Below are 27,194 nucleotides of genomic sequence, written 5' to 3' on the forward strand. Positions count from 1 at the left end.
CGTGCGCGTGCGCCGCGGCCCCGCGTCTCCCCAGCGGCAGCGAAGGAGTTTGGAAGTTCAAAATGGCCGCCGCGGCGGAGCCCGAGCTGCGAGCGCCCGAGTAAGAGACCGGCTGGGAGGCTCCTCGCGATGGCGCCTCGGGGAGGAGGGAGGCTGAGGGAGAAGCGCGGGCTTGAGGGGTGGCGGCGAGGGGTAGGGGTAGGGGGAGGACGACGAGAAGCGGCCCGGGTGGAGGTGGTGAGGGAGGAGGAGGAGGAGGGAGATGGGGGAAGGCGGCCGCTCCGGCGAAGAGGGGTTGCTATAGGAGCCGCTCGCCGGCCGCCCCGCGGTGAGGCGGCCCAGCGGGGCCGGGGCGCGGGAGCCGCCTCCCTCCGGCTGGGGACCGGGGAAGGGAAGCGGGGGGGGGGGGGGGGGGGAGGGGGGGGCGCGCGGAGAGGCCGCGAGCCGGGCGCGCGCCAGCCGGCCCGCTGGGGGCGGGGGGAGGGGAGGGGAAGCGGAGCCGGGACCGGCGGGCGCGTGTCCTCAGTTCCGCGTGCGCCTTCCCGCCTCAGCGGCGGCGGCGGCGGGGGGGGGGGGGGGGGGGGATGTGTGTGTGTGTGTGTGTGAGGGGGGTTTGGGGGCTCCGGCGGTGCCGTCCCCGCTCCCGCTTCTCCTGCCCCTCCCCGGGGAAACGGGTTTGCCCCGGGCCGGGGAGGGGGGGGGGGGAATCCTCGTTCTCCGCGTGGTTGCGCGGGCGCTGCCCTCCCGGGCCGGGCGAGTGCCCGGTGGCGCCCAGAGCTCGGGCATCCCTGAGGCGGCGGCGGTCCGGCGCTGCCCGGGATCCCCCGCGGCTCTCCGGACGAGCGGGGCAGGGGGGAGCCGGACCACCGTGTGCCTGGCGGCTGCCGAGCCGCTGCCCGCCCTGCGGCGAGCCCACCTTCCCCCCGAGTCCCGGGCGCTCTCGCGGTATAAAAGTGCCTGTGCTGGTGGAAGCAAAAAGCGATTTGTTGCCGCCAGCCCCTCCTTCCAGCCCTCGAAATGACTGGCAACTCCCGGCTCCCGTTGGGAAGCGAAGATCGAGCCGCCGCCACCGCCGCCTCCCCGCCGGACCGGGGCTCCGGGGGTGCGCTTTCCTGGCACCCCGCTTAGGGTCGTGAGATTTGGGTTTGCCGGCGCTCACGAGCTCGTGAACGCTTTCCACTCTGGAACTTTTGCCCGGAGTTGACATCCTAAGGCTTACTTCATTGCTCCTCTTTGCTATATAAATGTTTTGGCCGTATAAACCGCTTTCTATATTTTTTTCTGCCTTGAAAAGTTGCAGTTTGAGGCTTGGGTTTTTTTGCTTGTTAATCGTGGGAGTAGAAAACAGGTGAGGAGAAGCAGTGGATGTACATGTGAACCACATAAAACGCAGGAGCAGATGAAGAAGAGAGTTTAGTATTGCATAGAGAAACATAACTAAGCATAATAAGGTAAAAACTGATGATAGGAAGCCTGAACATAGGGAAAAGATGGGTGAAATCTCTTTGCAAATCTTCATGAACTTCCTATCGTTCTTCTTGAATTCAAAAGTAAGAAAAAGTGGGGCCATAACAAGATCACGGCACAGTTCCTCTCCAATTAAAGCCATTATCACCTAAACATGTAGATACTCATCTGCCTCATCACCTTCTGAAATCTTCTTAAAAGGTTTCTCATCCATGTCATTACACCTCTGAAGCATTTAAATGACGTAAAAGTTTATCCACAGAATTACTTGAAATAAGCAGATTCCTGTACATGAATAAACTCTGAAATACTTAATGCATATTGATGAAGTTAATAGTAATTTTGTAGTTGAGGTACAAAAGCAAAGAAAGCTGGCAGTTGAGTTAGCCGTCTGTCGTGGCCTGAGATACTGCTGTGGTGAGGGATCTCATCTGGCACCTCTACTACCAGTTTCCTTTTACAGAATGGAAGGTGAGGTTATTACATAACATTAAAATACTTAACAATAACAAAATAACTTCCTTATAGATTTCAGTGTCATTTACTGCTATTAAGAGAAAGAAGACTTACCTGAAGCAACTTCAATGGGTGTGATTTTTGTTGTCCTGTAACATTTTTATAATGTATTGAAGTACCATTAATGCGTTAATCAGGGACTTATACAGCATCCTCTATCTGACTGAAAGAAATCTTGAAAGATGTGTAGTTCCCTTCAAATTCTCCTTGTGACATTTCTCTGCCCTTTAGCCAACTTATGCCACTGATGTACTTGCTCTGCATTGCAAACCCAAGTTGAAAAAGTTAAAAAGTTTTACACTTAATACTTTTTCCTTCTTTTCATGTCTTTTGTGCCAAATGGAACATAGAGCAAACTAATTTTAAGGCATTTTGGCCTCTTTCTTTCTGATATTCTGTTGTCTTAATGGTGTGGAGTGCCAGGAAGAAGCAATTAAGAAAAACACCTTTCTTTCTATATGCTTTGAGTAAGCAGAAGTAGCGGTAAGGATGTTGTCATGGTTTAACCCCAGCCAGCAACTAAGCACAACGCAGCTGCTCACTTCCCTCCCACCCAGTGGGATGGGGGAGAGAATCAGGGGGGAAAAAAAGGTAAAACTCATGGGTTGAGTTAAGAACAGTTTAGCAGGACAGAAAGGAAGAAAATAATAATGATAATAACAACAATAATAAAATGACAGTAATAATAAAAGAATTGGAATATACAAAACAGTTGATGCACAGTGCAATCACAGATGCAACAAGCTCACCACTCGCCGACTGATGCCTAGGTAGTTCCTGAGCAGCAATCCCCCCTGGGCCAAATCCACCCAGTTTATATACTGGGCATGGAATACCCCTTTGGCCAGTTTGGGTCAGCTGTCCTGGCTGTGTCCCCTCCTGAATTCTTTTTCCCCTCCAGCCGCCTTGCTGGCTGGGCATGAGAAGCTGAAAAATCCTTGACTTGGTCTAAACGCTACTTAGCAACAACTGAAAACATCAGTGTGTTATCAACATTCTTCTCATACTGAATCCAAGACATAACACCATACCAGCTGAAACCAGGACAGATGTAAAAGAAAAAGCATAAAGCATTCTGACTTAAGTCTGTGAATATTGCATATTTTTAACCCAAACAGTCTGTTCCCTTAGGAAGTTTCTCATTTCAGAGCACTAAAGTGTTAATGGTTTTAGCAAATAATTTTACTGTATGTTGCAGAAGAGTCTGGATTATTTACTAGTACTAGAATTTGCATTAACTCAAGCCGGAGAGAATTAGTAACTGTGTGCTGTTTGAAGATCCTGTCCTTAATTAGGAAGCTGCTAATTGATTTATAGTGAAGTGCCACCCTTTAGGCCTGGCTTAGAATACCTCTGATATATTTATTCTATTGGATCATTGGTTATATTCTTCAGAAACAACCTTCATATGAAACTAGTAGAGTTCAGAAGATATTTCTACATTTCTGTGTACATCTCCCCACCGCTCTTGACCATCATGTTTAGGGAATTTCTTTTCAATGAATGAGGCTTGGGGTACAGAAAGAGCTATGTTTAAGTTACTAAAGTGTTAGCTAGTAAATTCTGAAACTGTAGTTTAGATGGGGTGAGTTTGTAGAAAGGTGAACTCTGGCACCTATAATATTTGGCAACAGATTTCAAAAGGCAAATATCCGTCTTACCACAGACAGTAACTTAATTGATGTTCTGAAGGAGATTAGGAGGTATTTGCTAAACACTAAAAAACCAATTGGTAAGCCAGTTTCAGCATCTAAGTAAGGTAATATAAGTGAGTGCATAACATTATAATTTTTGAAGTTATTAGGTACATTGTTTAAATTGCTTATTGTTGTGACTAGCTAACTGAAATGATTATGGTTTTTTAGAAGAAACACTGTACATTATTATTATTATTTTAATAACTTGCTCTAGACTTATGTTCTGCTTTTTCAGCCAATGCCATTTTACAGGCCTAAAGATTACTGCTTTTTTCTTGGGAAGCTGATAGTCTGCTGTATGCTCTCAGAAAGCTTTTCTGAAATTAGACTTTCTGAATTTGTCCTGTTCCTCAGTAGTGTTCCCTGTACTGCAGACTTACTATAAATGCATGGTAAGAACAGTTCTTGATTTTTCTAACAGGTGCGTACACTTAACAGAAAGAAATTGCAGTTCAGAGAATAGGTCGACTGCGTGAGATGTGGCAAGATGGTCTCATTAGGTGGTCAGCATCATCCCTTGAAATAAGTTTTGATCTTTGGAGCACAACTGTGTTCTGCCATTTGAAAATACTTTTAAAAGTCATAGCTCGGATTAGGCATAGGACTGGAGTAGCAAATGAGAGACATGGTGGACTGACAGGATGCATAAATATGCAGCACTATTGAATACTGTCAACAGATATTGTCAATATTGAACGTAAAAGCATAAGCATTGATTTCACCCGCATGTTTTGTTTTGTTAGTGCAGTTGCTGTATCTTCCTTCCATAGTATTTCAACTCATAGCTGTCTGTTCATGAAGTGTATCTGCAGTTATAACTTATTTACATTAGTTGTACATTTTTAATTCTCCCAAAGGTAGGTAATTAAATGCCAGTTAGTTTCTATCATAAAAAGGACTGTCAACACAAGATTACGGACTGCAGTAAGTTAATAGTACTGATCTCTAGTTTTAATTTTTGCAGGGTTGAGGATGCTGATGCATCTGAGAAAAGTGTAAATGAAGAAAATGGGGAAGTATCAGAAGCAGACCAACCTCAGAACAAGCACAGCCGACACAAAAAAAAGAAACACAAACACCGAAGTAAACACAAGAAACATAAACATTCTTCAGAAGAAGATAAGGACAAAAAACATAAACACAGACACAAACATAAGAAACATAAACGGAAAGAGGTAGCTGATACCTCTGACAAAGAAGATGGACCAGCTAAAAGAACTAAAATTGATTTTTTAGCTCCTCTGGAAGACCTGGAGAAACAAAGAGCATTATTGAAAGCTGAACTTGAAAATGAATTAATGGAAGGAAAAGTCCAGTCTGGGATGGGATTAATATTACAAGGTTATGAGTCAGGATCTGAAGAAGAGGGGGAGATTAATGAAAAAGTGCGAAATGGAACGAGACCTACAGCTAAGTCAAACACTAAGGGGAAATTAGAACCTGTGGACAATAAAACTAGTTCCAAGAAAGGAAGTAAGAGTGAATCAAAAGAAAGGACTAGGCACAGATCTGACAAAAAGAAAGGCAAGGTAGGAGTTGACGGAATCAAAGAGAAGACAACTAGAAGCAAGTCAAAAGAGAGGAGGAAATCCAAAAGCCCTTATAAGAGAAGTAAGTCTCAAGATCAGACAAGGAAATCTAGGTCTCCAATGCTTAAAAGGCGATCTCAGGAGAAAAACAGAAAGTCTAAATCTCCCCCAGAGGATAGAAATAAGGCTGATGATAAAAGTAAATCAAGAGATCGCAGAAAGTCTCCAGTTGTAAATGAAAACAAAAGCAGAGATCGTGGCAGAAAATCTAAATCTCCAACAGAACTAAGAAGCAAATCCAAAGATAGAAGATCACGGTCCAAAGATAGAAAACCTAGGAGATCAGAGACTGACAAAGAAAAAAAGCCAATTAAATCTCCTTCTAAAGATGCTTCTTCAGGGAAAGAAAACAGATCCCCTAGACGCCCTGGCCGTAGCCCAAAAGGAAGAAGCTTATCTCCTAAACAACGTGAAAAGTCAAGAAGAAGCAGATCCCCTCTCTTCAATGATCGTAGATCTAAACAAAGTAAATCCCCCTCTCGAACCCGGTCTCCGGTTAGAAGAGTGAGGAGTAGATCTGCAGAAAGGAAAAGAAGAGAATCAGAAAGGAGGCGTCTGTCTTCTCCCAGGTAACTTAAAGATGTCATGAACCATTGCAAAAATGCATTACAGGATGAACTATCTTCTAGTTCGGTGTTTATCTCTCAGTTTTATTCTGACAATAGCTATTAAAAAAGATAATCAGATCGTACATTGTATTATGAGCTTACTTTGTATGTATTCAGTTTTTTAAAAATACTTCCCCCAGCTGTCAGACATGCAAATTCAGTTTTGGTTGTTAAAGTGCTGAGTTATTTGCTGCTCACACCACTACAGGGAGCAAGTTTTGTAGCTCAGGTTCTCTTTTTTGTTGCTCGGTTGGATTCAGAATTTGGCTTCTATCTTGTTTCTTAGTTAATAGTCCTGTTGCTTTCAGGAGTTTTGCTCTTATATATCAGTGTTGGCTAAAAGTGGGTAATTAACCCCTTTCCCCCCCTCAAAAAAAACTAATGTTAGAGTCAGCATATGTGAATGTAAGCAAATCTTTTATATCAAGATGTCCTTCTCACAGTCATTTTTTTTTCTTAAAAATATTTTGTATTCATTTGCTAAAGGTATGGTAGTGTTGCTTCATTATTGGTCTGCTGTATATCATTACCATATTTTGCATACAGTTAAAGGAGAAAGACCGAAATATTTTTAATGTATTTTTAGTCTTGGCATTTTTTTTAAAAGACAATTTAGCCTATGAAAGCAGTTACCTTGAAATTTAATATAAACCATGAGACAGTAATTACTAGCATCTCCTTCTCTGAAGCTGATATGGCCTGGATGGTAAGTTCCCAAGCAGAGAACAATATAAGTGTGTACGTTTTTGGAAGTTAATTCATTAAAGGTAAGAAGTTAAACAGGCAGAAGAGTTCAGCATTACTTTTGGATAATGAATAATTTAAAACTTTTTATCATGGCATTTAGCTTCACCTACTCCAAGAATTAAGAACAAAGAAGTATGAATTTAAAACCATGTATTGGAACCACAAAGATCAAGCTCAGTAAATAAGCACCTGATAGATGTGAAAGTCTTTCTGCCTGTATCACTGAAGGTTACTCTGGTTTCGAGTATGGGGTATCTTCTACAGGCACATTATCAGTTTATTTGTCTGTATTACTGCATAGCAATACTGCAGCTACTTTGGAGGATGGCCCCAGTGGTGTTACCCAGACTAAGCAAGTATTGTAAATGCTAGCAGTTTATCTGACTGCTTTCTGGTGAATCAGGAATGTATCGGCACAATCCCACCTGGAATACTGTGTTCAGCTCTGGGGCCCCCAACATAAGAAGGACATGGACCTGTTGGAGTGAGTTCAGAGGAGGGCCATGAAGTCAATCACCTCTCCTTTGAAGACAGGCTGAGAGAGTTGGGGTTGTTCAGCTCGGAGAAGAGAAGGCTCTGGGAATATCTTATAGCAGTCTTCCAGTACCTGGAAGGGGGCTTACAGGAAAGCCAGAGAGGGACTTTTTACAGGTGCATGTAGTGGTAGCACAAGTGGTAATGGTTTTAGACTGAAAGAGGGTAGATTTAGATTAGATGTAAGGAAGAAATTCTTCACTGCAAAGGTGGTGAGGCACTGAAACACGTTGCCCAGAGAGGCTGTGGATGCCCCATCCTTGGAAGTGTTCAAGGCCAGGTTGGATGGGGCTTTGAGCAACCTGGCCTAGTGGAAGGTGTCACTGCCCACGGGCAGAGGGGTTGGGACTAGATGACCTTCTAAGGTCCCTTCCAACCCAAACTATTCTATGATCCTGTGATGGTATTTGACTTTTCTGCTGTAGCATTTTGCATCTTTCAGTTTTCATTTATCATGACAGCTTGCATCACAGTCAGTTTGAATTAGTTGTCTAGACACTGTTTCAGGTGATGCGTGTGTCCAGAATTTTGCTATCAAATTCATACTTCTGTAAGACTGTCGTAAGCAGCATATGAGTGAGGGACTACTAAGAAATATCTTCTGCTGGAAGTGTTTGTAAATCAGCAGAAATAATCTTTCTTTGTGGGACATCCTGAACGAAATCCAACTGTGTTGGAGTTTTAACTACCTGTAATTATTCAGACTGCCAGACAATTTCAGAGTAGCAACATTTTCTTTGAACAATGGTGTGGAAATATTTTTCAAGAATTTCTGTTGCAGCCTTATTAGAATAGTTGTTATATTTTTAATTTGTACCCTTTCCAATTTTTGATTGAAGTCTTGCTGTCATGGAATACAATTAAGCTTTTTAATGTAGTTGTCCCATTGAGGATTTTTTTTCTTGAATAATTGTGAATCTGTATAGACAAGAATGAGCAAATTTTGACTAGCATATAGTGTCAAACTTGATTTATTTTTTAATTTGCGAAGGGGTAGTTTATATGTTAATTAAGAATTTTAGTCTTCAGCTGCTGTATTAGAATGTGTGAAATGTTGAAGCCACCCGGTTCTAGTGCCCAAATTGAAATAGACATTAAAATCATTGCTGTGGAGTAGCATGGTCCTAAATTTCAGTACTCTGTTGTAAAGTTGCTGAGAAAATTCTCAAGAATTAGTTTGGGGGTTTTATTTATGGTTTAAATACTGTTTCTGATAAACATAAAACAGGCCACAATTTATGTAAGACCTAAACACAAGCTTTGTTTTAAAACCTCTCTTAGCTTTGTGGTAGTAATTAACAAGCTCTGTTTCCAGAGTTGTCCTGAACTAGACCTATGTATGGGGTCATATTTCCCTGGTGGGGAGACACACACAGGAAAGGCAGCCCAGCTCTGCAAACATACTTATCCATCCCTCCTTCAGGAGCCCATCTGGTGGTCCCTCACTTGCAGCAAGATTTTAAAGTGAGCTTTTAGAGGGAAGTGTGATTTTTGGTTTTTGTTTGCTCCTGATTTTACAACCATTCTCTTCCTCTATTTTAAGAACGCGGACCAGAGATGATATTTTGTCTAGACGTGAAAGATCAAAAGATGTTAGCCCACCCAGTAGATGGTCCCCATCCAGAAGAAGGTCTCGATCCCCCATTAGAAGGAGGTCTCGTTCACCCCTTCGACGTAGCCGATCTCCAAGAAGGCGGAGTAGGTCTCCTCGGAGGAGGTAAAGACACGCTGCATTTTTTATTACATTTTGTAAAATATTACTAAAAGAATAAAGATTTCTATCTTGTCTGTAAAAAGATGATGCATTTTTTTTGTCCACTTTGATATGTGCTAGCATAGTTGAATTCATTTTGTCCTCCATGAATTTGTTTTATTACTTGTAGTCATTATGTACCTTTATGATTTATGAATAGGTTTTTCTCCTTTTTTTCAAAAATCCGAACCAAACCAACCCCTCCCAAACCCCTCTTACTGTTACCAGGGATAGAGGCCGAAGAAGTAGATCTCGCCTTCGAAGGAGGTCCAGGTCACGTGGTGGCCATAGACGTAGGAGCAGAAGCAAAGTTAAAGAAGACAAATTTAAAGGTAGTCTCTCTGAGGGTATGAAAGCTGAACAGGAGTCTTCATCAGATGAAAAGTAAGAATTAATTTCTAACTTGTGCTGATTATCTAAAAAGATCCACTGATACTGAGAGTGAATGGACATTTACCTTCATGGTGTAGTTTTTGGGTTGTCACCTAAAACCTTAATCGTGTTTTAGTACTTGTGATCTTGTCAAATTACTGTTGGAATGATCTGAAAAACTTTGGAGTATGCAAGAGATATCAAAACCTGTTGGCTAGTGGGCAGACCTGAGGGAATGATATGTTGTTAGTTTTCTAAATTCAACTTGATCGGTATCTTGCGAAAATATTTGGACTGTTTCCTCAAGCAATAAGCTTGAGGAAAAACTGTAATAGCTGAAAGGATTAATTGCTATCTGCAAATTGTTTTTATATTTGCTAAATATCTGCTTAATCCAACTGCACAAAAGTATGCATTCTTAATCAAATTATTAAAGAAGAATGATGCTGGAAGGAAAATGAACAAGGGTTTTTTTGTTGTTTTTCTCTTTAAAAAAAGTTACTCTTAATTGTTTGCAGTTAAAAATGAGATATGCAAAGTCTCAATGAGATACCAAAAGATAAATTTTCTCTGTAAGTAGATGTAAATATACACGCTGGAACTTAATACAACTTTGCATTCCGAGTCAGTGTTCTTTCTGCGCCAAAGAACTGCATTTGGTAAAATTCAGTACGTAATCTCATGTTTGTGATGTTATATAAAAAATAATTTTATTTTTATAGTCTTGAAGACTTTGATTTGGAAGAAGAGGATGAAGAAGCAGAGATAAGGCAAAGAAGATTACAGCGGCAAGCAATTGTTCAGGTACATGGTTATATTATCATGTGGGTTACAGAAACTAACTTTCTGGTTTTGGTGTAAAATATTGTGATAAAGGAGGGCTCTTAGCCTACTACTGCATTATGATAGTAATTACTATTATTGTATTTTTTGCCAGTTAATTTATTGTAAATGTTGGTCTCAGTTAAACTTTACACTTCTATCGCAAGAACGTTGCTTTTAAGACTGAAGCAACTCTTCTGTGAGTCATTTTTGTGCTACAGTTAAACGTTCTGACAGCCCTATGACAAGTTAAAAATGTTCTTCAGTTATCTTAATCTGTAGGTTTTCTTTGTAGCCGTTTATATCATAATGTCAATATAGCATTAAGTTACATATCAGTTAACCTAACTGATCAGTTTGTTTCAAGTAGAAGTTCTCCTTGTCTTTTTCCAAAACTTCATAAAGCCACTGAGATGGGTTCCCCCTTCATGAACATAGATAATGTATTCAGTTACACATATGAGTTCCCATGAACTTCTTACTCCTGGTAAGAAGGTAACAGTAGTGACTGGTAGTATGTGATTGAGACCCCTGAAAGGGAGCTGTAGCCAAAGGGTATGTAATTCTACAGCACAAGTCAGTTATCTTTTTTAAAGTTGGGATTTAGCACACAGTTAGAACATAATAAGCAAAATATTGCAGCATATTTGCTTAATATTTAGTTGTAAAAACACCAGTTATAATGTGCTGCTTATTTTAAACAGCACTAAAAATGCCATTCATCATTTGACTTTTGTGCAAAGCCCATTGTAAAATCCTTCAGAACTGTGACTGAGCAAAATGATTTAAAGTCAATTATTTTTAAAGGCCAGTTGCTGGTCCATACAGGAAGCAAATTCCAGAGCTTCATTCCCTAAATAGGAAACCTCTGCTTGTATTATTGAATAGTTTGACCTTGATAACTGAGTGGTATCAGCATTTATTCCTTTTGGTTTTTAACTTTTGGGAGAGGAAGTGACATTTTTGTAACTTCACACAACTTAAGTTAAAAAAAAAAATTTGTAAAGTTGTTGTCTTGAACTTTTTTAATGCATCTGAAATTTTTCAACAAGAATGAATAAATAAAGAGGGTTTCCAATTCAAATAAAAAACTTGAATCTAAAAACTACTTTTCTGTACCATAAAACTAATAAAAATGGGAAAGATTCTAAGATGTTATGATATAAAATCATTAATTTTTCCTTAAAGACTTGATTTCAAGACTTGTGTGCCAGAATGGTTTAGTAATAAGTCTATCGCTATTGACATTTTGTCACGCACAACAACATAGTTAATCTTCAATAAAAATTGTTTTTTACAGAAATGGAAAAGCCTAAAGGACACAGATGAATTTTTCAGTCTTATTTTTATGGTCTGGGCTGTGGTACATTGTGGCAAAATGAGTTTTCAAAAGCTATATCCCATTCTGCAAATAATCTGTTGCCTTTAGAGATGTAGGTGATTACGAAAGCAAAGGTTAAGGTTTGAAAGGGTGAGTATAAAAATGTTTAAATTGTGATAAGCTGTGATGGTAAGATTAATAATTAAATTTCTTTTTAGAAATACAAAGGCCAGACAGAAGACAGTAATATATCTGTACCATCTGAACCAAGCAGTCCTCAAAGTAGTACGCGTAGTCGCTCAAATTCGCCAGATGACATCCTAGAAAGAGTAGCTGCTGATGTTAAGGAGTATGAACGGGAAAATGTGGACACATTTGAGGCATCAGTAAAAGCCAAGCACAACCTCATGACAGTTGAACAGAACAACGGTAAGAATCTGAAATCTCGCTTTATAATGCAATTTATAAAAGCTCAGGCATTTTCCTTAGTTTCCTTGTATACTTCCAGACTTGGAAGTAGATTGACTTTTTGGATAGAATTTGAGAATGTTTCCATTAATATTATGCTACTTAAAACATAACATTAAAATAAAGCTTGCTCGCTAAGCAGGATGATATGAATGGAACATGCTCTCTATATTTCTAGTAACTCTTAACACAATTCATGCTATACATTTGGAAGAGCAAATAACAATGTCTGTAGTTAAGAATCACCCTTTTTAACTTCCAAATTTTTCTTTTCACTTATGCATGTTGTTTTCTTAGAAGCTTAATATAGTCCTAGTCTTTATTTTGGGGTGGGTTGGAAACCATGCGCCTTTTGTCCATTTCTTTGTCAAAGCCACTGGGTCAGAAGCACATAGGTGGGTCTGTAGTCATTTAGAATGATTAAGGCTTTTGAGAGTCATTGCTAGTAAGTCTATTGTGGTGGCATAACTTCTTGCTGAAGAAATGGCTATTTCCTCCTCTTCCTCCCTGCACATAATCTGTTGTACAGGAGTATCGAAATGAAAGACATACTGATATAAAACCTGCCTTGTGCCTGCTGCAACAAAAGGAACATAGACCATGTCCCAGTGCATCCTGTAGTATTGAAAATCTGCCTTTTTTTTTTTTTTTTTTTTGTATGTGTCTTTCAAAAGTGGATTACTATACATTTTCCAAGTAGTCAAAGGAGTGCCTAGTTGCTGAGTGGTCATACTTGAGGTAGTTTTAACTACTTCAGTTTCTCTTTACAGTTTAATTGCAACAGCACACCGTTTTAACAAGGGCTGTGAAACCTGCCCAAACCCTCAGGAAAGAGTTGGACAGTTAGCTTGTATTTCATGTCGTGTGCTAGATGTATCCTTGGGGGCTAAATATGCCATCTTCTAGTGGATGCTTCTCTTTGAAGTAATAAAACTGCATCTCTTCGGGACTAGTGTACTGCTCTGTAGTTTGTTCTGGTGTTCCCTTGAGCAGTATGTTTTCAGATTGTTCTCCTGCGATGTAGGTGGAAAGAACTCTCTTATGCACTTTTCCTTTATTTGCATACCACAAGTTTAGACCTAGTCTTCTTATGTTTAACAGACAATATCTTTTTCCATTTTTGTTGAGGCACATACTGCTTTCTAATTTGGTCTACTAAAGTATAGGAAAATATACCCGTTAACTACATAGACATTTTTAAGGTATGAAAAAGGTTTGGTTTTAAAAACAGATCAGTTACACTCAAATCTGGGAATTTTAATATATTGGTAAGATTCTGAGTTGGAGGTGGCTATAACAACAGATGGAAGCAATGAATCACCTTTTCTTTGTAAGAGTCATTTTTTATTTATATCCTGACCTCATATAGGGCCAGGATAGTAATTTGCAAGGATCTAGTTTAATAACTCGTGGTAGCCCAGTGCAAGTGTGAGTAACTGGAACTAAAAAGAAAATTTGACGAAGTTGCTGGAAGGGTCTATATCTTGAAACAACAGTGTAACCTGTCTCGCCCTAGTGTCAGGTGACTGGTCTGTACCTTGAAACAGCCGTGTCGGCATGATGGATGGGAGGTTTTGATGCTGCCAGAAGATTTCAGTCTAGTTATTTTGTATGGAAGTGGTTGGCTATATGCATCAGAAGACCTAAAGCATCTGAGATTAACCGTTTTTTTTTTTCCATTGCTTCATACCCTAAAGGGAGTGTTTGTGATTTACTGTGGTCATGAAGGGATGCTACCATAATGTGTATTATGAAGTAGTTTGAAGTTTACTTGCTTTCACTAACGTGTACTTAATTTATATTTCTTTGCTTTTATCTTATCAACCAAGTAAAATGTCTTTGGGACTTTAAAGATGATTAAAAGGTGAGAAGGGGATAATCTTGCCCACATTAAAAATGTTTCTTTTAAACATAATAGTTAACATTATCTTTGACTAAAAGTTACACACAAGGTCCTTTTTGACAGGGTTGAAGAAAACATTTTCAAAAGAAATAGCAACTGGGCTTTACAGCTTTGGTTTTTAGTAAATTACCTTGTGATTAGCAGAAAAGCCTGAACTTGTGTATTGAAAATATGTCTATTTTTTATATATACAGTCATTTTGTATTTCTTTTTATACATGTATAAAGAGTGAGTCATTGTCTGTAGGGATCACAGAAGTGTGTACTTTTTTCTTTCTGCTGTGTGAATTATTTGAAACCTATTATACTTAATTTTTCAAGGAGGTATAAATTTTTGAGTGCTTTGAAGAACTTAACCAATATGAGTTTTGTATTTCTTGAATGTAAAATGTATTTGCTAGAAACATTAGTAGAGCTACCTGTTTGCCAACATACTGATCTTAGATTATATTGTAAAGATACCAAGTCATGAATTATATTGGTAACAGAGTTAGTTTGTTGTCTTTTTCATGTTGAGTAATCTAAATTTCATTTTAAGGTTCAGCTCAGAAGAAACTGCTAGCTCCTGATATGTTCACAGAATCAGATGATATGTTTGCTGCATACTTTGATGTAGGTAATTCTTGGAGATGAAATGTATGATTTTTTTGCTTGATTTTTGTTAGAGTTACTGTCACTTGAGGTTTGTGGGAACTTTGATTTGTAAAAGCATGTGTAACTGAGTGGATAGTATGTTCTGAATCTTTTGATCAGCCAAGGCGAAGTAGTTCTTAATTAGTATTTCAGTGAAAGAAAGCCTGCTGAAACTAGTGGTAGTTTTACCAGAGTAAAGCAATTGGGGAATTCACCTGCTGTTTGAATAGGACCTATAATGGCACGCGGTAACAAACCTGTTTATAAGTTAAGCTTTATGTTAATGTTACCATGCTGCACTGTTCTAAATATGTGCTTTTTTCAGCAGTTTGTGTATGGTTAATTAAAAAGTGTCTGTGTAAGATATTTTAATTTGCTAATGATGCTGGGTCGGAGTAATGTGGTGGTTTGTTTGGGGCGTGGTTTGGGGTTTTTTTTGGACAGGAGATACATTTCCTGGTTTTACTTTTGCACTATTCCAGCAGCTTTTCTCTAAATATGCTGAAGTGGCCTGCAAATATTGCAGTCCAGTGACTAGTTTTGACGCTTTACTTGCTATTCTCTGTAAATCTACCTCATTGCTGATGCACAACACTGAGAAATAAGTCAAGACAACAACTTTCTTCTTAACTTAGAAATTCTGTAGTTAATTTTGTTTTATGGGAAATACAATCTATTAGTTACGACAGAAGCTTTGGTGACAAAAGGCTGCTGTGGTGTCACTTTAGTAACACTGGTAGTAATAATAAAATTTTAAAAAAGAAATCAAGACCCTTTTGACCTGGAAAAAGATAAATACTTGAAGGATAGTGGGGGGGGAGTCAGTTTATAAAAATTTGAAAGTTACAGGTAGGGATTTACATGCTTGTAAGTGAGCCGTTCCCCCTTCCAGTAACTGTTGTTCAATTGAAGATATTCTTTACTACTCATAGATTTGAATTTGTGACATTATATTACCAAATCTGTTAAGAGATGTCAACAGCAATTGTAATTTTGTGATTTTAAGTATAATAGTATGAAATCTGTGAAGTGGCATTGAATGAACAGAAATTCAATGCTTAAACAGTTATATTTTCCTCACAAATTGCTAAACTTTCTTTAATACAACATATTGTAAGTAAAAAGTCTTATTCAGACTTTAGCCTCTGCATTCTGTGCATTCTAACATAACTTATACAAAAGTTCCTTGTGGGTATTAATTGAAACTTTGCCCGTTTATGTATAATAGTAGTTCCATTGCTTAATCTCATCCTCTTTCCTCACACCAGTCTTTAGATACTGGTGGGTAAACAGCATTTTGAGTCAATAGTTTCTCTTGTTTACAAAATAAGTGTGTTTGTATTGCGGAGAGGAACAGTGTTTCAGTAGTAAAAAAGGGGTTTTGGTAAGTAAACATCAAGGAAGAACATAGACCACACAAGCAAAGCTGTTGCTTTTTATTTCAGAGTGCTCGTCTAAGGGCTGCTGGTTTTGGAAAAGACTTCAAAGAAAACCCCAATCTCAGGGATAACTGGACTGATGCAGAAGGCTATTACCGTAAGTTGTATTTGTTGATTTGCAAGAACAGCTAGAATGAGGATGCTGAATGGAAAAGATCCTCGTGTAAAAGTACTGAAATGTTACTCTAATGTAAATGTACCACAGTGTGCTCACTTGAGTGTAATGTAATGGATGAAATGAGCACGCAGGTTTTAACCTCAGTTACAAAAAGACTCCAGACTTGCAGAGTCACAGTTTGTTCCCCATAATTTCCACAAAGCTAGGTGGTATAAAACATTGTACACTATGAAATTAAGTGATTAGACCATTTATCTTGCTTTTCTGAATTGTGCAGAATGGTTTATTTTTCATAAAAAGTTTCATTATATATGTCACTCATAACTTTAAACTGCTTGATTTTATCCTTCAGGTGTTAATATAGGTGAAGTTCTAGATAAACGTTACAATGTCTATGGTTACACTGGTCAGGGAGTCTTCAGTAACGTAGTGCGAGCCAGGGACATGGCAAGAGCAAACCAGGAAGTAGCGGTTAAAATCATCAGGAACAATGAACTTATGTAAGTAATGTTTTTGTTTAATAATAATAAAGCATATGTAACAGTTGGAAGTTTTTCATGATGTGATTTGAATCTCCCTTTGTTTCAAGTGAAGTAACAGATTACAGCTGTGATTCCTGCCTTTTCTGCTAATAAGAGCCAGATAATGGGAAGCGCTTGAGGACTATGTATCCACGCTTCTTTTCAGCTATCACAGGAGAAGGGTACTTGCATTTTCATCAGGCACTTTCTCATTTTCAAAACTGCAGGGAACAGTGGTAGCAAGAAACAAGGTTACAGTTAATTATGAGTTCTGCCCAGCCATCAAATTTTTGAGACGTAAATATCTTGTTTTGATGGACCAAATCAATTGGGCAGGCTATGGGTTGGATCCTAACTGATCATCTGTGACTTACAAAAAGACCTCTATACGTGAATTATTTTTGTATATTCCCTATATGTGTGCATGTCTATAAGATATATAAAAGGGGATGGGACTCTCCCTGTTGAAATAAAAAAAAAATTGAGGTCTTTCAGAATAAGTGACCGTTAACAAGTATGATCTATTAAACTACATTATGTGAGGACTTGTCTATAATACTCATTTTCAGTATGTGTTGCAGTATTTCTACAGTCATGTAACATGTCCTCTTCCATTAAGGGCAACTTAAATGAAAATCATTTCTGTGCATTTTACGTTGGAAGCTTTAAAAGTTGTCTTGCTGTGTGTGTAACTGGGTTATTTTGAGTTATATGAATAGGTATCTAGAAGAGTTTAAAAAAAAAAGAGGGGGTGATAAGCTATTTCAGTTTGGTATGTTGTATAGATAATCCATTTGGGTGCGTACTTGACCCTGTAGTCAGTTTAGCTTAGAACTCTTTTTAATAATGTACGTGGTTTTTTCTACAAAAAAAAAGTATATTTCTCAAGTGAATGCTGTTTGAAACTAAAGTGTTGTATTACAGGAGGAAATCTAGTTTTAACTTTACATGCAGCTGGGAGGGAGGAGGAAAGGATAAGTAGGTTACAAAGGCACATTGAAGATCAAAGAATTAAATAAACTTATCCCATGTGTAGACACTGACAGCAAACCACTGTTGTGATTTTTATTTTTTTTTTAAGCCGTGGTACCTTAAGTAATGACAAGACACTTCTCATTTCCAGATAATTATAACTGCTCAAGTGAATGTCTAGATTTAAAAAAAGTATTAGAATTTCACTGATTTTGTTTTATAATTGTATTTTTTTGTTTTCAGGCAAAAAACTGGCCTAAAAGAACTGGAATTTTTGAAGAAGCTCAATGATGCAGATCCTGATGACAAGTTTCATTGTCTACGGTTGTTCAGGCATTTCTACCACAAACAACATCTCTGTCTGGTATTTGAGCCACTCAGGTAAGATGACAAATGTTTGGGGTTCTCATTAAAAAGTAAAGTACTATTGAGTGATCTTCACATTTCTATTTTTGGCTATTGTTTTGATACCTTGTTCTATTGCCAAGATTCAAGAATGCAAGGAACTTTAAAAAAAAAATTATCTGGAGGCAAAAATCCACAGGCTACTGAACTATTTCTAATTTATTTAAAGCATCATTGTGAACTTTCTGCCTCTACAATATTTGAAAGAAAATAATTCATTATTAAAAATGGCTCATCTCACCAGTGCTGCTCTTAATGGATTTTTTGTGTGTGTGTGTCACAATATTTTTATTAGTTTTCATAATTCTTTATTTTAGAATTCTTGGATTAAGAATGCATTCCCAGGGAGGTTCGGCAAATGTTCCATATTCTATGAAGGGTACATATATAACAACACTCTAAGGAAGAAAATTGTTGCAGTGTTTTCTTTGCATGCTCACTTTTTCTTTAAATAATTAAGCTCTTTTGACAGGTTAATTGTAGACACTGTATTATGATAGATCTGGATATATTAATTGCCTTAGTTCCCATTCCTGCTTAGAGACATCAGTTGTAGCCTAAGTTTTCTGTGTATGTCCTATTTTAATTTTTGCTGTATTTGAGGTGAAGATAAGTTATATGCTGAAGCAGTGCAAATATTATGAAATTACTGTTATATTTTCACTAATAAGCCATACAACAAATTATTTTCTTTTGCTGCACTATCTCTTTATAACACACTTGTACATTCTTTATATCCAATTATGTTTTTGTCCTGGAATTGTGGTCTTTTTATCTGCTGTTTAAGTCGCCAAAAAATTGCCACCTCAACTTGTATCTTTTGCGTACTTCCTTTTTTATTGATTTCTGAAGAAAATGAGTACAAAGGCTTTACAGTTGTTAAGGAATGCTGTTTGTGTGCAAATAAATCCTCTCAAATTAATCTTGATTAAAAATGTGTTCTGAACTAAGTAAGTCCAGTCCAGTAAGTAATTATACACTATAGGATAGATGAGCATTTTTGTTTCATTGCTGTAGATAACAGAGCAATATGTATGTTAAGTTGAATGCTGCATTTCTCCAAAAATGTCTAAAGCTAAATGGACTGTTCAAGTTTGTCTTACAGTTTAGGAGGCCACTATATTTTTCTTTGTTAAGCTCTTTTCTATTCTTTCTCTCTTTCACTTTCTTTCTTTTAATAGTATGAATTTACGAGAGGTGTTGAAGAAGTATGGGAAAGATGTTGGACTCCATATTAAAGCTGTGCGTTCCTACAGCCAGCAGTTGTTCCTAGCTTTAAAGCTTCTTAAAAGATGCAATATCCTTCATGCAGATATTAAACCAGATAATATTTTGGTAAGTAAGAAATAATCAAAACTTGTTTTGCACAGTCTATAGTGTAAAATTAAGTATTTGAAATAAATACTATTCTGTTAATTTATGTGAAGTCAAAATTTACTTTAACTGAAAAGGGTTCACGTTTTGATATAAAATGCTACCATGGTGTAAATAGTAAGTAAGAAATAAATATAATACAGCATCTAAATAAAATCTTTTCTTTAGTACAGTCTTCTTCAAACAAACTTGCATCTACTTGTATCTTTATAGAAAGCAGATCTTCCAAAGAAAGACAGCATCCTTTCTTAGGAGAAATCTTGGGACTTTTTCCATCAGTAGTCGAAAAATATTCTTGTTTTCTGCCAGATGGAAGTAGGTTGTTTGAGTCTGGGTGAAGATTTTGTTTACGTGAATGAGATAATGGGGAAAAGCCCTTAATGTGTCTTTTCTGTTTCCATTAAACATCCTGGTTAGCAGGGCGTGAAAGCTACATCAGAGGAATCAAATGCGTTTCCTTCTTTTTTTCTTGGTAGTCATCCCTGTGACAAACTCAGTTTTTTATTTTATTTAAAAAGTTCTCTTCTTGCCATCACAACAGTAAAACTTACTATGTATGCATGAGATATATGAATAATATGCTGTTTTATGAGTGGTAGTCTGGATACTAGAGTTGGAAGTCTAAACTGGTACAGTTACAGTATCTGGAATGAAACCCGGGTCCACCAAGGATATTTTGGTATGGGAAACTGACTTTTTTTTTGTATTTTGTAGGATCTGAAGGCATTAAGCGTCACTTTAAATTTAAGAAAGTTTTAGAATTTCCTTAGAATACAGAGAGGAAGGATTGAAATATGGGAAGAACTTCCACTTTAAAGGCTGAATGTTTTTCTTATCTCTGACTTAAATGTATCATCACTTTCACAGTGCTGTTGGCAATTCTGTCTACAAATAGTGCTAACAGATATTTATGCTTAACTTTCAGGTGAATGAGTCTAAAACAATATTAAAGCTTTGCGATTTTGGATCAGCTTCGCATGTTGCAGACAATGACATCACACCATATCTAGTTAGTAGATTTTATCGAGCTCCAGAAATCAGTAAGTACGTTTGGATTGGCTACATGTCACATAAGCAGTAGTAGGATATGGTACTATAGTACCATATAGTACTAGCAGGATACCAGTACTAGCAAATGAGAATTTGACTTGAATTTACTCTATGCTTGGTCTTAGCAAAACATCACTCTGGAAATATGGCAGTCAAAAATTCAGACTTTGAAAGCATGCTTGGGTGACTCTTCATGTGTGTTGGTGGTCAGCTCAGTGAGGACAGGGAGAAGTCATTCTGATTGGTTATAGTTATGTTTTAATTTAGAGGTATTGTTCTGATTTCTGTGTTTTTACTAACTTAATTCATGCTGATTAGTTTGGCTGTTAGGTAAAAACCTCCCTTTCTAAAATAGGAATACTGTAAAAGTTAAAAGGTTTGCATCCTTCTTTCATGGTGAATTCTTATTCCTAAGAGGAGGAGCACCAATAGAGTTTACAAATCAGCATTTTTTCATCTGTCTGGTTTTGTGATACTATATCATTTAAGGCTACCTTTATGGAATTAACTGGAATTGCTCTGTTTCAGTTATAGGAAAAATCTATGACTATGGTATAGATATGTGGTCTGTAGGCTGCACATTATATGAACTTTATACAGGAAAAATACTCTTTCCTGGAAAAACCAATAACCATATGTTGAAACTAGCTATGGATCTCAAAGGAAAGATGCCAAACAAGGTAAGAAAAATAAGTATATGATTTGTAATTAATATCTGAAACTACTATAATGAACAGTAGAACATACTTTCTTTTTTCTCCCTGAATTCTGTTTCTTATAGTATACATCTTGTCTTAACAGCAAGTAAATATCAGACATCGCTCTGACTGTATAATTTATATTGATTTAAAATCTTATGAAGTGAAAGTATACAGATTCTTTTTCATAGACTAAGTATAAAGTGAAAGCAGAAACCTTCTAAGCACTGACCTGAAAAAAAATACGTAAGTCAATGGAAGATACTGTGTCCTTTTTCAGCTGGCTTGAACTGTATTTTTTACTCAGTCTAGACATTTCTTTATGTCCTTTTGATATTTTTTCGTTAGTATTAAATTATTCGTGTTGCAATAAGTTAGTAGACATTGATGCTAATTGTGGAATTTGTAAGACACAGAGACTTGCCTGAAACTCTTGCCTCTCCCTCATTTTCCAGATGATTCGAAAAGGTGTGTTCAAAGATCAGCACTTTGATCAAAATCTCAACTTTATGTATATAGAAGTAGATAAAGTGACCGAAAGGGTAAGTCCTCAATGTGTCAACCAGCCTATTACTTTTTTCCAAGCTTTCCTACTATGTCTTTCAAACATAGCTTGGTATCTTAATGAAAAATAAGTTTTTATAAGCTATTAGAATGTCCTTTTGCAGCAGTATGGACAGGTTACATAGTTACAAACTGGCAACACATATTTTTTCTTACGATATAGAAATGTGTTTAAGAGAAATCTTAAGTTTAATCTTGGTAGGTATGCAGGTTATCTCCACCTAATCTATCCTTAAATTACTTCATTTTAGAGAAGGATGTCCAACTTCAGTATGATGTGCTTATATTGTAGGAGGTCACCATTACTTTCTGCACCATTTTAACATAGTATATTTATCAAGAATCACAGATTTGGTGGTCAGATACAGGAACTTTCCACGTGGACTTTTGATGTTCTCAGTTAACTGGGATGTTAAGTTCATGTATGCACCTGCTGTTGGTGAAAGATGCAGCCTGGGCCTACCCCTGACAGCATTGTTTCCACTCTTTTCCTTTGTCTGCATGAGGATTTGTGAGGCCACGTGACGACAAAGGGCATTGCTGATCAGATACAAGAGAACCCTGCAGAAAAGTTGCTGCTGAAGCTCTCTAAAAGGGATAGGGGGTTTGTGCCTTCTGTTCTACAAGGTTGCCATTTTTGTATTTGTAGGAGAAGGTTACTGTTATGAGCACCATTAATCCAACCAAGGACCTGTTAGCAGACTTGATTGGGTGCCAACGACTCCCTGAAGACCAGCGTAAAAAAGTACACCAGCTAAAGGACTTGTTGGACCAGATTCTAATGTTAGACCCAGCTAAACGGATTAGCATCAACCAGGCTCTGCAGCACGCCTTCATCCAGGAAAAAATTTAAACCAGATGAAGAAGTTCAAAGGGTTTGAGTAATTAAGATACAAAGACTGAAGAAATTTCACAGCAGTTATTAATGTATATAAACATAAATATTTCCCCTGCAAAGTTGAGGAAGAAATGATACATTTGAGTTAACATCAAGGCTGATATTTCTTTTAGAAATGTTAGAGTAATTCTGTTTTGTGTCTTATGTGAAAATTTTCACTGTAGAACTGTTTTAATTGCCAAGACTGCACAGAAGTACAATGCTAATGTATATGGTTGCAGTTCGTATATATTATAAAAAGAAAAAAGCATCTGTTATAAAAAAAAAAAAAAAAGGAAAAAAAAAAAAGAGCAGTAATACTGGGTGGTTGATTTGTTTTTAGCAGACTTGGCTTCATTTTTGTCTTTAAAAAATGGCCAGCATAAATGCTGTTTATATTCACATTTTCCTAGGTGTGTGTGTGCAGGCCACAGCAGCATGCCCTTGGTGTAGTCAGTGCCGAAGGGGGTCTGTTCCTTCTTGAGCCTGCCCGCAGGGATGGTCTCCTCTTTTAAAGCAGGTTGTGTACAACTTTCAGTACACTGAAGGTAAGCTAACCCATCAACATCACCGGTGTTTAAGCTGTTATTTTTCTGGAACAACTGACAAATGAGAGACAATAGCATTGTGGCAGAATTCCCTGCATGTTTGATAAATGATCTTGTTTTATTTTCTGGCATTGCAACCGTGGCATAGTTACAACTTCTGTTCTGTTCATCACATTTAAAACTTTGAGAGTGCGCACTTGATGGATAGAGCGCCTTCAGTGTACTGTTTCTTATTACTTTAATTTTTTTAATCAACTTGCTATAGACTTTGTATACATTTTGTTAAATACAGTTCACTATGACATAGAACCAATACTTACAGAAGAGTTTTCATTTAGTAATTACGTATGTTGGGATCTCATTCGAAAGACCTTATATCTAAAGGATAGATAGACAACATAATGAAATTTTTAACTATTTGTATGTCATTTTGAAAGTGTACTGCTTTATGCTAAAAGTGTTTCATTTGTTCATTGTTTTCATTATTTGTGATCATGTTGTCTTTCAATACAGGCATAAACCTTCCACTCTTGAACAAAGCAGCTGCTTTTTAAAAGCGGTAATTGCTTCTTTACCTTTTATTTCTTTTGTAAATGAAGCTTTTCTTTAAGAAATGTGACTTTAAAGTGTTGTCTCTTGCATAAAACAGTTGACACTTACTTATTGTAAAGTGAAGATTGTTCTGCTGCATGTAAAGTGGACCATGCAGGTTTCTGTATGTTTTCAGTATGCATCATTAGATAATAAAGTCTTTTGTGAACAAGGCATTTGTAGCCATTTTTAAAAGAATCTGTCTTCAGTGATGGTAAATCAGGTAATTCGTAAGAACCACCCCTGCATTTCCTAATAATCATTTAATTAAAGGGATTATTAAACGTTATGATCTTTGGGAGAGCTATAGGCTATGTTAATTAGATATATAATTATCACTGCTTAAACAAAAACAAAGCAAAAAACCCTACAGATACTGTCTGTCTGCTTTCATTGTAATGAAATTATTCCTGTAGGACATGGGATTAAATTCAGGCTTTAACTAATGTTTGTGCTGTTTTTCTCACTTTTCCTTTTGATGGTGCTGAAAGAGAAAAAGGAAAGCGAGTCACAGGCCACTCAACGCCTACTCCATGGGTCTGATTTGCTGAGACACCAACTTCACCTTCCTAACAAGGTTATTTCTGACAGCATGTGTAGATAAACATTTAGCAACAAAGTTAAAAGAGCTTGAAACATTTGAATTGGTTATACAGGGTGAGGACAACAGAATCAAACTTTTCAGGTTCATACTGCTGCTTTAATATTCTCTTTGACAATGTTAAGAAGTTCGTCTTTTCATTTTTATTAATATATTCTGACAAGTTGTGAAAACCCCACTGGTTTCACGTACTTTATACTACTTCTTTGAACTAAGAAGGGTTTTTGTATCCATCTAGGTACATAATGGCAACAATCATGCACTCTTAGTGCACTCAAGAATGGAAAAATGACACAAAGCAGTCATTCTGCTGGTGGGGAATACCCCACCAAGGAGATGTAATGAACTAACTACGAAAACAAGCAGGAGATGGGTGGTTTTGTATGCCTATTTGGAACCTTCAGCCTGTCTCTTCTCAATTTATATCGTAATATTCTTAATGAAAAATAATCTCTCCTTATTTCCACATATTAAGGTATCTTGTTCATACAGGAAATAAAAAAATTAGCTTTCACGTTTAATGAAATACTAGTTGCTTGCTAGTTAAATACAGAAAGTAACTTGCACTTCTGGCAATTTTTCAGGAAGCACTTCTGAGGGCAGTTTTACACAGATGTAGTAATAGCTTATTCTTTCTGTTGCTTTGTACTTTATTCTTAAAATAGGAATATAAAACAATGAAATGAGTTGGTGATACAGAAACAAAGCAGTAGAAAAGATGCCCCTTAATGCCTACAGAACTGTTTTAAACTATTCTGGAGAAGCATAAAGTTGCTCGTTTACTTGTTCTTTGTGTTGTAGGTGCAGCTCAAAAGAAGATGACGGCTACCAGAAGACATGAACAAAGGTTTCTGTCCTATAAAAGATATGAAAAGTACTCTTTGTGTAGTTCTGTCTTAATCTTTTGGTTTCCAGCATTCCAATCTAGAATTGATTAACACTGCTGCAGTACTGATAATTCATGAAACATACTTACTGTATTAGAATTTGTTACATAGATGTGTTTGTTTCATTTCTGGTTGAAGAGATTTTTTAATTGCAATTAAATGTAGGCAAATTACTGTTTAAATCCAGTTTTCTTAAAATGATAGAATGATCAGTACAAAACCTACAAAATTTAGGAAAAAACCTGCTATTATATTTGGTTAAAATATATGTGTTTTAACTAGTAAATATTTAAGCAGATGATGCACTTTTTTCTTGAACTTCAGCAGGTTCATTATTTGTTTTAATTCTGTCAAACTATTGTCAATATAGAGACTAGCTGACAGGGGTTACTCAAAACAAGTGGATTTCAGTTCTCCATCCAGTATCGGCTTCAGCTGATACTTCATGTTGGCAACAACAGAAAATCTTTAGTTCTGGCTTCAAAAGCCTCTGCAGTTGATGACTTCTTGGTGCTGTTAAGAAACCTCTCCAGTTTTAGGCAATACCTGTCCCAGTAGCCTGTGGTCTCTGAGGAGAGCAGAGCAGCTACTAGTGCTGCTGCAGTCAGCTGAATTCCCATGGTCGCAGCTTGGTGCAAACAGAACAGCTGTGCAGCAGAGTTTTCGTGTTGGAACGATTTCTCAGCTGATCCAAGAAGGAGGATAATTTGTCTTTTCCTCCTGTACATGAAGATGTAATTTGTGTCTTCACCTGAGGTCCCACATATAGAAAGTTTGGCTAAATCTACCGTGTTTCCTTCTCCTTCATGGTGACAAGGAGCTTCACATTTAACATACTTGTTTTTCTGAATGTGTGGCAAACTAAGATACCAGCCCTGTGCAGTTAGAATGTGATTTTATTACCTTGGTGTATACTACGATAAAAATTAAAAACTGTTTGAGAGTTTTTGATAGAATATAATGATTCCTTTAAAACCTTTTTAATAATACTTTTATCTCCATACATAGGGTAAGTGGCATTAAACCTCTGAAGAAACTTTATGTGTATATTGACCCGTACACAGAAGGCAGACCGGTCTGTGATACCGCTGGAGATAGAGCGATCTTCTACAGTATGTGTAAAATTGTAACTCGGGTGGAGGATGTTGGGAAGTGGCAATTGCTTGAAATTAATAAAGTACGCTTAAAACTTATTGCATCCTGTCTTCTGTTGTGTTGACAAATGTCATACTGCAAAGCTGCTAAATATAGGAAAAAATGTTAATACGCTAAAACCAAAGTATAGTTCTTTGAATGGGGTTGTCTCCTTAGGTATTAGGGGTCTTAAAGAATCTGTGAAAAAGTCTTCCTGAATATGTGTAAAATGGAGCTGTTGTCTTTTCTTAAGTTGGCGCTCTCCTGGTTTTGGAAGCTCTGTCAGCGCCAAAGAATTCATGTGGATTTCACTTTGATTTTCCCCATGCTTTTTTTTATCCTTTATAGAGAGGTACTAGCCTGTATGAGTTAGGGGTTGAAAGAATTACATTGTATTACAGTTGAAGGGAAGCCAGATATATTTATAGGTTAATCTTTATAAGAAAAAAATTGATGCTAGTCATATGGGAGAAGCAGCATGGTGAAGTAGGATAGAGTGTGTATTTTCATTTCTTAACTTGTAAATATGTATCAAATTATTAATCTAAGTATATTTGTTATACTCGTTATGTGGGTACAGAAGCAAAGCTACCAAACGTGTCTCCCAGGCTTTCATGTCTTAGTTTTGTTCATCTAAATACTTATATAACTAAAATATAATTTAAACTTGTGACAAATAATTACTTTCTCTAAATGAAAAACTTGGCCCGCCCTTCCCTGATACACCTTTTGAATTCTTCATTGTCTCAATTATTTCCTCATAAACACAGATTTTGATGATTGTGGCCCAGATCTTTCTATGAAGTAGGCGTGAGCTAATTATTTGTAAAATAGTGAAAACAGATGAAGACTATTTACAAAGATTAAATGTTCAGTTTAAGTTAATAAGAAACAATGTAAAGCTACTTACAGGCAGGTAGAAATAAATAGGTCACAACCCAGAAAGTAGATCCTGATACAGTCACTGTCTACTTACAACTGTTGAT

General features: G+C 37.4%; 2 protein-coding genes across 4 annotated transcripts in view; both read left to right on the forward strand.

Annotated features, from left to right (window-relative positions):
- Window positions 1–26,267, forward strand: PRPF4B (pre-mRNA processing factor 4B). Of its 3 annotated transcripts, XR_007508977.1 has the most exons (18): window positions 1–100; window positions 4,645–5,838; window positions 8,702–8,875; window positions 9,140–9,295; window positions 10,006–10,087; window positions 11,645–11,855; window positions 14,335–14,408; window positions 15,875–15,965; window positions 16,339–16,486; window positions 17,723–17,860; window positions 19,066–19,219; window positions 20,184–20,298; window positions 20,837–20,988; window positions 21,462–21,548; window positions 22,220–22,497; window positions 22,861–24,163; window positions 24,989–25,034; window positions 26,083–26,267. XR_007508977.1 is itself a non-coding variant. In XM_049824103.1 (15 exons), exons 1-15 carry the CDS (start codon window positions 63–65, stop codon window positions 22,421–22,423), a joined length of 3,018 nt encoding a protein of 1,005 aa, XP_049680060.1. In that variant the 5' UTR covers window positions 1–62; the 3' UTR covers window positions 22,424–23,760. The 3 variants fall into 3 exon arrangements, 1 of the variants encoding a protein (XP_049680060.1); XR_007508976.1 differs by lacking the exons at window positions 24,989–25,034; window positions 26,083–26,267 and having other exon boundaries at window positions 22,220–22,995; window positions 23,509–23,760; XM_049824103.1 differs by lacking the exons at window positions 24,989–25,034; window positions 26,083–26,267 and having other exon boundaries at window positions 22,220–23,760.
- Window positions 1–27,194, forward strand: part of CDYL (chromodomain Y like) — a 479,328-nt gene that overhangs the window by 103,404 nt on the left and 348,730 nt on the right. The window lies entirely within an intron of this gene.

This window comes from Accipiter gentilis, chromosome 20 (assembly GCF_929443795.1).
Source record: "Accipiter gentilis chromosome 20, bAccGen1.1, whole genome shotgun sequence".
NCBI classification, from domain to species: Eukaryota; Metazoa; Chordata; class Aves; order Accipitriformes; family Accipitridae; genus Astur; species Astur gentilis.